The sequence below is a fragment of the Poecilia latipinna genome, unplaced genomic scaffold, assembly GCF_001443285.1.
Source record: "Poecilia latipinna isolate Pla-1442-1.1 unplaced genomic scaffold, P_latipinna-1.0 Scaffold2198, whole genome shotgun sequence".
In the NCBI taxonomy this organism is placed as follows: Eukaryota; Metazoa; Chordata; class Actinopteri; order Cyprinodontiformes; family Poeciliidae; genus Poecilia; species Poecilia latipinna.
The window spans coordinates 5,698-18,408 of NW_015114814.1; the positions used below are offsets into that span (position 1 = coordinate 5,698).

A 12,711-nucleotide genomic window follows, 5' to 3' on the forward strand; every position below is an offset into this window, starting at 1 on the left:
CCATTTTAACAATGAAACATGATGGTGGTGGCAGTATCATGCCGTGGGGATACTTTCCCTCTGGAGATGCAATGAACCTGATCAGAGTTGAAGGGAAGGTGGGTGGAGGTAAATACACACCAAACCTGAAAGGTTGTGTGCAACCTCTAGCAGGATTTTCTTGGTTGGAGGTTCACCTGCCATCAATGTACAACCAGATATACAGTGTAAAGGTTTAGATTAGAGCTGTACGATATAAGAAAATGATCCATTTGTGATATTTGATAAATAAATTAATTAGGACATTACTTGTGGTTATTCTGTGTTCTCCTCACTCATGTCGTTCTTCTCTTAGCTTCAAGCAATATGCTGCTTGAGCATTCTGAGCTCACAGCTTCGTTTTATGGGTACTTCCTTCAGTGACATTAGATCCAACAAGCTGAATGTTGCATCAACATTCAATGCCTGGACTAATGATACTTTAATAAAATATCAAGCAATTGGTGCTTTATAAACACTCTTGCAATATTACTTTAGCACACATTGACATTGCGTTGACTGCACGAATGCAATATATTGTGCATCCCTAATTTGAATCACAAGTCCAGACATAGATGCAATTGCGAATCTGTAGCATGTCATGAAAATTGCTACTGATTGTCCTTACTGTTCAGAATTAGAAATTGCTTTGTGTAGCGTTGTCACATAAAATCTCAATAACATAGTAAGATGAGAAAAAAGTTAAAAGGCATATGAATACTTTTGCAAGGGATCAGGCTAGTGGTGATAATAAGAGCTTTCTGTCTTTATCTCGGCTCAAGAAAATACATGCATGCAGATGCTCCCTTTGTGCATATCCAGCTCTGATGTCTTGTGATCATGTCTTCCTCTGTGGCACTGCAGCTACACATCTCTTTTCGATTTGCACTGAGAAGTCTCTTTCTTTCTCTCCTCTCCCTCAGGGTTTAGCAGAGCTGCCCTGCCGTTTGGCTTAGTGCGGAGAGAGCTGTCTTGTGAGGGTTACCCCATTGATCTTCGGTGTCCAGGCAGCGATGTCATAATGATTGAAAGCGCCAACTATGGCAGAACAGACGACAAGATTTGCGACGCCGACCCCTTCCAGATGGAGAACATCAACTGCTATCTTCCAGATGCCTACAAGATCATGTCACAAAGGTAAAGCCGAACACGTGTGTGTGTGTGTGTGTGTGTGTGTGTGCAGTGTCAAAACAGCCGATCCCAAACGAAGTGTCTGTCAAAGTTTCAAGACGGTCAGAAAATTATTGGCATGGCACAGTAATAGGTCTGAACCATTCCCAGCTATTTCAGTTTGTCCAGCTGCCTTTGATGAAACAGTTTTCTTTTGTTTTAAAAAAAATTCTCACTAGCTTTTAAATAAAGTTTCTCACCAAGGATAATGCTATTGCCTCCAAGGAGCTGATTTAGTCCGCTGAAAAAAGCCGAACTGAATAAAAGTGTGGGATGAAAAAAAGGCAGCAGTTGTCAGCATCAATACCCCACATCACATTACCGTTAGCACCGATAATGAGGCGCCTGAACCTGAACAAAAGTGAATTAGAAACTTCATTACAGCTCTGAAAGGTGAAGGAGAGAGGACAAACGGTGTCAAAGGAGTACATTAAAAATGGAAAATAAGCAACAAACAGACTCGAGCCGAGTAGAAATAATCTCAGTCTCAGATTAGACAGCTGTTCGAACTATAAACATAGCAAATTTGCTTTTTTTTTTTTCCTTCTTTACAACAAAGAGGTAAATTAAAGTGGCAGTGCTGACAGGGTGCAGATCTGATGTGGCTTGGAGGAGGTAATTTTCTGTCTATTGCAGTTTCTGCTTAGGTGTAAATTAACCTGCAAATGTGCAATCTAGATTTAGTGTGCTTACATTAGGCTATCTGTGTTTGCTTTATTTTACCTTGTTAATAAGGTTGAGCTGCTTGCTCTTAGCAAAATCGATTTATTATGTGTCTGCATATGAGTTATTTCACTTGAATGGAAAGTGGTAAAGCACACACGAAGACACACACAGTGTTTGATCATTTGCACCGGACCAACACTACTTTATGCATAGTGATAATTAATAGTGAAACTTTTACTGCCAAGTATAAATAGTTTTACACACTAATAAAAAAAAACTCTGTTCTTAGAATAAAAAAAAAATAAAATAAAGTCAATACATTTTGAAAGCAGGTCTAATAAAGAATTGCTTTACAGTCATATTACTTGTCAAATAATATTCTATTCATAAAAAATTATTTATTTTTCATGCTTGGTTTGTGATAATTCCTTTTGATACAGTGAACTGAAAAAAAAAAGTATGTATGCCCCTTCGACTAACAATTTTCAGAGAACTGTTCAATTTATCATCTGAAAATAAATGTATGGCAAAACACAAACCATTAAGCTATGGGCTTCCACCTAAACTGATAAATGCAAATGGAGCATTAATCAGAAAAGCAGTTAAGATTGTCTTTTTAACATGATCATTTCAACAATTTATGTATTGAAATGATCCCGTCAATTTCCAGGCCTAAATCTAAACGAACATATGTTGTAAAATTTAGAAATCACTGTTCAGCTTGTTTTTAATTTTAAAATTTAACATAATGCATCGTGCAACACACCACTGTAACCAGTTTTTTCTTTCCTCGCATTGGCTTTATTTAATTACACAGCTGAGACACAGTAAATGGGGCAAAGACAGAAAATGGGAAATTATGCGGCAAACACCCACCAGTCAGATTTTCCACACAAGAAGCCAGATTGAGAAAACCAGCATCCATAGATTTCTGCTTTAAATTTAAAAAAAAAATGCCCTAAATATAAGCAAACGTATAGATCAGCATGACTTCTGACTGCTTAATAGTCTGACAGATGTTTAAATATGCAGAGAAGCATAATTTAATCTGGAAGACAACCAATGGTGGTACATGGACTTCCAAATGTGAATTTATACATGGTAAAGTTCCACCAGGAATATTTTGTGCCACATGAGACATAATACAAGAACCAGTTGTCACACAGGGATGCCAGTGGAGCCAAAGTGCACAGGATGGAATGACATATGACTGCCACAGAGAGAGATATTGGCTGGTATGAGACAGTCAGCAACTCTGGCAAGCCGCCTTGGGAAATAAAAAAAAAAAAAATGAAATAAAAGAGTAGAGCCCTTGTATTCAGGGGGGTTATTGTCAAGTCCTATTTGATGAAGTCAGATAGCTGACTCACATTGTCTGTCTTGAAAGGCTGCAGCGTCCCCGCTCCCTGTTTTTGACCCTTTGTGTTACACTGCCCTCAGCCTTGCTTGTTCAAAACAGTTTGTGGAATAATGACCACCGACTCCTAAACAGTTTCCTAATAAAGCAGCAATCCGGTGTCTGTGACGGACTGTGGTTCTTTGCTTATATGCAAAATCTGAGACTCACTGAAGATATCAGATGTTGTTTTAAATGCATACTTAGCCTTTGGGTGTCAGTTCTGAACATTTGTAGTCTACAGCAGTGGGATCTTACAAGGAGAAAACGCTGTTATAGGATGTGGCTCACGGGAGAGAGTAAGAGCAAGATTTCACCTCTGATTAGACTGGAAGCAGTGCGGATAAAAACAAAATACTCAAATTGTTGCAAAGAAAAGCGATCGGTAAAGGTTTACCGATCAATACGGTTTTGCATATCCTGATTTCACTTTAAGAATTATTATGAAGAGCATTTAATAGATTTTTGGTCTGTCCTGCTGTGAGCGGTCATTTATTATTAATATCAGAAGCCGAGGCTATGTGATGCCTTGTGTGAGAGTGGAGTAAGCCAAAAGCAGTTGTAATTTATGCAGTTTCCTAATTTAGGTGGGTGGGAAAAAGAAAAATCAGTGCTTGTGAGGAAAATTAAGTTGACTTTTACATATCTGAGATTGACATGGCCCTGAAGTTTAAAGAGTTGAGTTATGGCTTTGCTACAGTTTGATGGATTCTGTCAGAACTCTGACTTGTTTTCATATGTTGCTGGCACATTATATTCATGAGCACAATGATTTTATGAAAATAGCCTTAGGATTGTTGTGGCTCAATTAGAACATTCAGCTGCAAGCAATTAGTTGACTCAAGTGGGTGATAATCTGTACGGGAATTTTTCATATGGACGCCGCCCCTCCAGATGTGAAACTGCATGGCAGTGAAGTTTGAAATAATTAATTCATTGATGATAATATTCAGCGCTGTGATTATTCTTTTTTTTTTTTTTTTGCCGGATTGAGTTTTTGTAATAATTAGATTTTCTCGTCTGTGCTGAAGCTAATTAGTGCAAACACAATGGAAACATCAAGTAGATTATAATAGTATATTTAAATGTATATTTTTTAAAATGCATTTTATTGATATTAATCAAATTATCTTGTGTGTGCTTGTGATTAATCCAAAATTGACCACACGTCCTTATCTCAACAGAAGTTTAAAAAAGATGACAGTGATACGCCTTGATAAATCTTTTTTACAGTAAGAAACATACGGAGATATACAATATGAAAAGTGGCCTACATACATTGATTTCACTTTGACTAATGAGCTTCATTGTAAGTATTCGATAACAAGGTCATTGATTGCTGTAATATAACAGGGTTGGTTCCTGCTGTGCCTGTGGATCATGGGTTTTTAGAAGGGGCATATCATTGACAGAAATGATCAATGCAGATTGCTCGCTGGAAGAGAAGATTGAATTTATAAGTGAGATTACTGTATGACTCTTAAGTTAAACTGAGTTAATAACCGGGAATGATTTTCAGGAAAATTTGTTTACCGATAAACATTTTTGCTCTTGAAATGGACAAGGGTGCATCTTGAAATGTCACGGTTTTCAAAACAAAGGAACAGCTTTAATGCCACACATTTTCCACACCCTGTTTTGAGCAGCTACATCCGATTTTAACATGCTAAAATAGCTACGATGTTTTAGTTTTAAATCAGCTGCATCCTCCAAGTTTGCATCAATAAAAGTGAAGTGGGATCTGGAGACTAAAGAATGCTACTTACACTATTTATATCAGTGACAGTACTGCTTGCAAGGCTCTCTGCGGAGGTCCATTCTTGCCGCCTGACAGCACTCTGCCTTGTACTCTCTCTCTGTACATACGCTGTTGGTGTTTATTTAAAGCACAGAAGATTAAGATTTCATCAAGGTCCAGATTCAGTTAGGATGTTTCAGAGGGATGTGCGAAAGTTCAACGTGAATAAAAAGGCTCTCAATCTCCTTCCAATTGGTAACAATGTGCTAAACAAGAGAGTATATTAAGTTACCAGTACTATATTTGACTAAGTTAGAGTAGTAAAATGGCCTCTGTGTGAGTTCTCAGCTCAGTTTTAGTGAAGCTTTGACCTTGAGCAATATTTAATATATTTTATCTAGTCTTATGCGGTGAATAGTCAGTAATCATTTACATTAATACCAGAGGTCCATGCCTTACAATAGAGATGTCACTGAAAAACATGCTTTTAGTATTTTTTTAAAAAATACACATTTATGTATTAATTTTCAAATGACTTCATCTTTTTAAGAAGTCAACACAGCCAGCTAAGTAGACAGCAGTCTTTTGTGCTTATTACTGTAAGAAAGTAGATTACAACCACAGCCTTAAAACTTTCCAAACTGCTGCCAACATCTCCAAATAAATTATGTTTCATTACAGACAGTGGTTGTTCTGTTACTTCCTGAAGTTTTGCTCTCTCTCGCTCTTCCGCAGCTCAATTAATCCTGTATGTAAAACCTTACCTAAACTACGCTTTCATGTAAAATAGCTTCTTATATCTCTGTGCTCCCTCTGATTTAATGTTTACACCTTGACACCTCACTGACTTTCTAATTGGAACTGGAAATTAATTTAGTGTTCTGTCACTAGGTTAACTAACATCACCAAAACAAGCTGGTAGGTGCATTATTTACTTCCAAGGCATTGTACCAAGAATTTCTTGGACCTTGCACAGCACTATGAGCATAATGTAATGATGTGAAAACTGAATAAAGTGGAAATAAAGAGTTCATTACTGCAGCTTTCAGTGTGACTTCAAACTCATTCATTTCTCACTTCTGATTATAAATAACATGCAGCATTATACTCACTAATTAGTTCTGGAATATTACATCATCCCTGGAATAATAATAATAAAAAAAAAATACATTCCATGCTTCGGAGCTTTCTTAATAAAACATTTGTACTCATATTTAGTGAATTTAACAAGAGAAAAAAAAAGACACTGTTTGCTTTGAGCAAAATGACCTAAACGAATGGTAACTGTGACATTAAAGTCATGAGTTCAGATGAGTCTGCTTGTAATAGCTCTGCACATTTAGAAGTTTCAAAGCTATCCAAACCCAAGAATGAGCAAACCTTTGATCATTCCATTGTTTTGAGTTGTAAGGTCTGATGTCCCCTGCAGGTCACAATCATTGCTATTCCTGTATGGCATTTCTTTTATTCGTGGGTGGTCCAGCTTTACATTCTGCTTAGCAAAAGGTCACTTTTCAACCAGCACACTGTCTAATAATATTTCCATTGGCTTCAGTAGCATGGCGATATACCTCTTCTGCTTAAAAAATCAATAGGAGAGTTGGATGGATGTGAGTCAGACAGCTTTGGTCCTGACCCTTAAAGAGCCTGGAATTCCCCCCATTGAGCTATGTGGGCTACTTCAAGAAATGTAATGTTAACACAAGCATATGACAGCAATTACACGTTTGAAGGATGTCTTGGAAGCATATTGAGTTAGATCTCCAGTCGAAAGCAGGATGCTAATGGTTAATTTCTAATCGCTCACTTCCTGAATGAGTATTGGGCCACCTCCTAGAACTGGTCTAAATATACTGATACAGGAGATGATTATAGTTATACCGTGTGTGTGTGTGTGTGTGTGTGTGTGTGTGTTGAATGTGTGTATGTGTGTGTGCTTTTTGTTCTGCTCATATCACATTGTTTCTCTTGCTGCCATTCTGTGGCCCTGGAAATGATTTAATTTTTCAATGGCCTGTCTACGATCAACAGGCATGCCTCTTGAGAGAGATGTCTGCCTTGATAATTGTGCCATGAACCTCATCAGCATTTCAGATGAAATGGGGCTAGACGGGTCACTTTGAGTTTAAGAGACGCTAATTTGATTGAAATTCAAACTGGGAGCACCAGGAAGTAGATTGTTCCTCTTTGGGTAATGTGCTCCCCTCACTCATCTTGCTTCTCTCCAGTTACGCAGCAATTGTTTTCGCTGCAGCAACTCCTTTTTTTCTTTCTCGTATCGTAAATTAAAAATGGCCACTTTAGGCTAGCAGAGTTTGGAAAGGGAGAAAATTGAAAATTTCACCCAAAGCTAGGCACAGACAGCTAGACAAAAGAAACACTGTTTTGATTACTCCTGATTGCTTTGTGATTTGTCATTGTCTTTAGTCAAAACATACCTCTAATTCAGATTGAGTTAGGAAAAATGTATCTGTTACATTGTCGTCCGTCTACCAAAAGAGCTATTGCTTGTTTTGTGTGGATTTGCATGGTATGAATTTTTAAAACCTTTGTCACAGACAAATACACCAAATCAGAAGTCAGGAAGTTGAAACGTTAACACAGACACATTCTAGTTTTTCTCCTTCTTTCTTGAGCTCATTTTTCTACATATATCTAAAAAATCACATAGTTGTGTTAAGTCAAGATATCCGTTTGGACTAGGCAGGCAAAAGACATATGATATTTGCATCATGCTGATATTTCAAACTAGTGATGCACAGATTTGAAAATTTTGGCCAATACCGATATGCAATATTAATATTGATGTAATGGCTGATGATGTCTGTAAAGAAAAATAAATCAGTTTCAACCTGAGCGGAAAGCAGCCTTGAAGCAGTTTTGTGTATGACACCATTGTTACTCATATTGCCAGGCTTAGAGCAGAGGCCCCTTGGTGAAACCAGAAACTGTTTTCGCTGAACATTTGTGGCTAACCCATTAGTCTTGCTTGATGGTACAGTCCTTGTATGGTCTGTGTTATCTCATAGGTTTGTCAGAACCAAGTACAATACACTAAACATGCTTTAATATAGTGTATATCATGGTTTGGAACAAAACACGTTTTCTAATGGATCAGTTTCAATAAGAAATACAATAGTTTGTGACTAAAACAGGATTGGAACAGAACAGTATCACAGGTTTATCATTTGAGGCAATTTATTATACAACTTGCACATTATCATCATGCCCAATTATTCCTCTGACATGGTTTACGGTGACAGGGAAAAGGTTAAATTGTATGTGGATACTTGGTGTCAGGAGTGCCATCCGTTCTACTTTGTTGGCACCCATTTCCCACTATCAGCTGGGAGTGCTCATTTTTAAGAGAGATTTGCATCAAATCCAAGCTGCGTTCCTGACAACACTCTAATTGTACCGATGTCTGCCTCTCCCAAAAGGTCAGAGATGTGATGGGATTACATTTGGAATGCTTCTGCGTGATTAACGGCCTGGAGGTCGAAAAAGAGGCAAGAGGAGAAGGCACCAGCTCAATCATGCCATTCTTTTCATTGCTTTGAAGAATAAGTCATATTAAAAAAACTGTTTACATTGAATAGGCATTCTCAGTATTTTGTCTGATTATCACATATTATAAAGCTGAACTCTAAATAGCTTTTCTTAAAAATATGTTTCCTATTCAAAAATGGAGAGTAGAATGAGAATGCATCACTCTAGAGAAAAGTGAAGAAAAGAAAAAAAACTCCTTTGACTTAATATTCATTATGAAGATGATTAATTACTGTATAGCCTCAGACTATCAAAAGATAGTCAGAGATATCATATTTTAAATGTATTTAATTAGTGTGCACTGTGAGACCTGTGCCCTGCACAGCCAAATGCTGAAGTTTTTATTGGTGGAATTTCAATTACATGCTTTCTTCCAAAATGAGTGGTAGGACTATGCATAGAAGAAGTCATTAGGGCTTTTTCAATTGGTCTCAGGAGATCCCTGAGGTTTCACAGATGAGACGGTAATCAGACTCACACAATCCCATAGATCAGGGTGCCCCTATTCCACTGCTCTAAAATTAGGGCAATATATCAAGCAGATCTATCAACACATATGACAACATTGTTTCTAAAGAAATATGAGCTTTTTTCAGCCTGTTTCTTGTGTCGTTCAGTACGTTTGCCGGAGTAATGATGGTAGGTCTGTGTCTCATTAGTGTCACTAATTTTATTTTTCTATATTATTCTATTTTATATGCCTGACATAAACTAGGCATTCATTTCCTGGTCTCAGTGGAATCCGTTGGATAAAGCACTATGATTTATATTGCTTCTGCATGATATGCTTATGCATGAGCAAAGCAGACAGAATCATCAAAGTGACCATTTAATATGAGGAAAGTGGTTCAGATCCATAAAAAATTTGTCACAAAACCACACACGCACACACACACACACACCCACACACACACACAAATAAAATAATAATAATAATAAATAAATAAAAAAAACACACCATGCAGTCTATTATGATCTCAGCATGAGGTGCATGTTTTAATTTCTAAACAGGAATTCATTTACATGAGAACAACAAAATGCATATATTTTTATCTGTTATTACACAAGCAGGTCATTAATGAAGCAAAAATTCCCAGGAGATTCTTTGTGAACACAGATGCGTACACAGATTTGAATATAAATGGGGGTCTGTACAAGCATATAGAGAGCTGTTTTTTTTAAACATTGTCCATTGTGAAGAAATTTAAAGAAAAAAAAAAAAACTTTGTTCTAAAATGTAGTCAAATGAAATGTGTAAGACTATTTAAATAGCTTACATGCGCTGGGAGATTAATTTCTTGAGTGTTTTAAAAAAGTAAGAGAAAAAAAAATAATAATCAAGATTACATTTTTCAAATTAAAAAAAAAAATAAATTAATAAAGAGAGACATATTTTTCTTGTCCCGCTGTTCATCAGCTATTGATCTGGCCGCTCGGATTTTCAATGCAATTTTATGTCCCTTGATAACAAAGACAACTTTCTCTGTGTATTGATGTCATCATGCTTTCATTGCAACAAAGGAGGTGATTCACCTGCAACTCTCTGGTTTGCCTCGGAGCACAGTGGGCCAATTTTTAGTTTCTGCTCTCCAAACGTTTTGTGTAATAACTGAAATTATTGCCGGTGAAATGGAAAAACAGTGTGCTTATATTAAATCAGCTCTTTTTCTCTCATGAAGAAGCAATATGAGCCCTAATATAATATTGTGTAACTCGTAACAGTTATTGACAGATTGTCTCTTGTTTTTGTTCACCAAGAGAGCATATGCAACGCATTGTCAAATATCTTGAATATGCCTGACTTGTTTGGTAGATAACTTCATACATATGCTTGATTAGATTTATCTATTTTACTTTGAGCAGGAGCAATCTGAGAACAATTAGGTGAATTCCACAAATACCAATGTGAAAATGACTTCTTAGATTGCATGAAGTCTCCTTGCAGTTCTCCAGTTTGCAGAAGTTTATTTTATCTATGTGTATTTAATCTTAAGCATTTCAGGGGAACAACTTTGACATATATTTTACTATTATACATTTTTAAGATGGGGCACAAAGCTTTATATATATATATATATAGGTTTAGTTTAGAATGTCAGTTGGTGAAAACATGTCTATCAAAGTAAGATTAGTCAATTGCAACAACATATTGACTGTACATCAGCTACAGCATGCTCTGCAATATCAACAGTAGCAAGAGCCTGCTGTACATCCTAGTATGACATCTTAAGGTTTCTGCAGACTTCTTTTAGCGTCTTACAGGCTGCTCTTAGGAGGAACTTGCTCTGATCAAGTTGGGAAGAACATTTTTGAGACATCCATAAGCCCACTTACAAGGCTGATAAACTGCTACAATAATCGTAGAGAGCTCTTTCAATTCATTTTCTTTTTTCATAGGTTGTGCTAATTCACAACGACACATTGTCTCAATGCACTTCTTTTTTTCTCTTCCTTTTTTATGTTTCCAGATGCAACAATCGGACCCAGTGTGTTGTGATCACAGGTTCAGATGTCTTCCCTGACCCGTGTCCAGGGACCTACAAGTATCTGGAGGTCCAGTACGAGTGTGTGCCCTACAGTAAGTATGACCCTTCTGTCACGATTTGAAAACCCCCTCCTCTCGGCTTCTCTTCCTTTCTGCCCTCTGCCTTCTCTTTGTGTTGTTCCATACACGTCCCATTTCTGCTCTGCCTCTCTTTGTCTACAGTACCTTTCAGCACCCCTCTTCCTCTGTTTCTTCTTCAATCTGTGTCATGCAGTGAACTTTCCATGAAATATGACCTGTAAAACCCTTTGGTCCTCCTCTGCACTCCCCCTCATTATTGATGTGCTCACAGTGTTTCCACGAGCCCAGTTATGAGGTAGCAGACTAGAGGGAGGGCAGAGGAAGTCATGCTGCCTCTCTGTGATAGCAAGCGGGAGCTTCCCTTCTTGTGTAGAGCAGTCTATCAGGCGAAAGCACAGCTCGACTTGACTTGATGGCTTAATATACAGTCACACAACAGGTGCTGAAATATGTTAACAGATGTTTCATTATGTAACAGCACAGAAAGCTCCTCTCATAAGTCAACAAGGCAACAATTCATCTAAAGAGATAGTGTTAGCATTTTGTCTGCTGCTCTGATGCTAAAATATTCATTGCCATTCAGCTCCCAAACAATCTTTAGCTCATGCTTTGTATTAAAAGTCCCCTTTGTCCTTTAGGCTGCCATCTTCATTTGCAATTTGTGCAGAAATTCCCCCATTTAACCTTTGCAAACTGATTAATGACAACGATTTAGATGAATCGCCATCAGGTAGAACTGACATAATTAGAGCAGAGAGAGATGGGAAGATAGTCTTTTGGAATTTTTATAGTATTTTCTACCTTTATGTCTTTACATGTGTTTCAGTTTTAACGCAAATTAAAGAACATTGATTATAAATAATTCATGTTTTTTTTGGACTGTGCTTCCTCTTCATTACATCTGTCCTACATTGATTATTATCTCTATTTCTGACCAACTTGTTCAACCTAATACTGGATGAGATTGCACTCATGAACATAACTAGATGCTAAAACTCATTACAACTTAAAGGTTAACCTCTCTGTGGTTCTGAGGACATATAATTAAAGGTGGAATACACAATAATGGCCATTTAAGTTAAAACTATTGAACAGAGACGGATCTAGTAGCACAAACATTCAACATGAAGGTGCTTGTGTTTTTCCTTTATGTTTTTTTTTTTTTTTCTCTTGCCTTTATCATTAGGTGAAGTATTGATCTCATCTCTTGCTGTTTTAGCCCCGACCTTAATAAAAGGATTAGCCTCAAGGTGCACTCATGTACACCCACTGTTATGATTGTGTTTTTTTTTTCTTTTCTTTTCTTTTCTTACTCTGAGGAAATAGTCAGGATTGCTGTACTGTGTTGATTAAACTTTCACTCTAGGTCATTTAATTCTTTCAAGTTCTGTTTAATCCACCTTATTCCTATAACTCATGACACTTTGCTTGGCATCAGTACCAGCATGTAATAAAAAAAAAACAACAAAAAAAGAAAACGTGGGAACATCAACTTTTTAAATATCAAATAGTATACTTTATACATACCAGTCCCCTCGTCTATCAAAGATTTGGAGGATGGCCAGAAGAAATTGTTTGATTACATGTTTTAACATACTTAGCTGCTTT

The 12,711-nt window shown here is 37.0% G+C and overlaps 1 protein-coding gene across 25 annotated transcripts in view; it reads left to right on the forward strand.

Moving 5' to 3' along the window:
* Positions 1 to 925: 925 nt before the first annotated feature.
* The window catches only part of LOC106936700 (adhesion G protein-coupled receptor L2-like), an 85,984-nt gene continuing 74,198 nt past the window's right edge, over positions 926 to 12,711 (forward strand). For 15 of the 25 annotated variants that reach the window (XR_001422193.1, XM_015017858.1, XM_015017873.1 and 12 more), the window contains exons 1-2: positions 926 to 1,155; positions 11,006 to 11,115. Coding sequence is in view for 24 of the 25 variants with exons in the window: in XM_015017858.1 (XP_014873344.1) it covers positions 1,040 to 1,155; positions 11,006 to 11,115 (226 nt within the window). In the remaining variant the exon portion in view is untranslated. The remainder of the gene's footprint in view (positions 1,156 to 11,005; positions 11,116 to 12,711) is intronic. The other 10 variants (XM_015017847.1, XM_015017849.1, XM_015017855.1 and 7 more) reach the window with 1 other exon arrangement.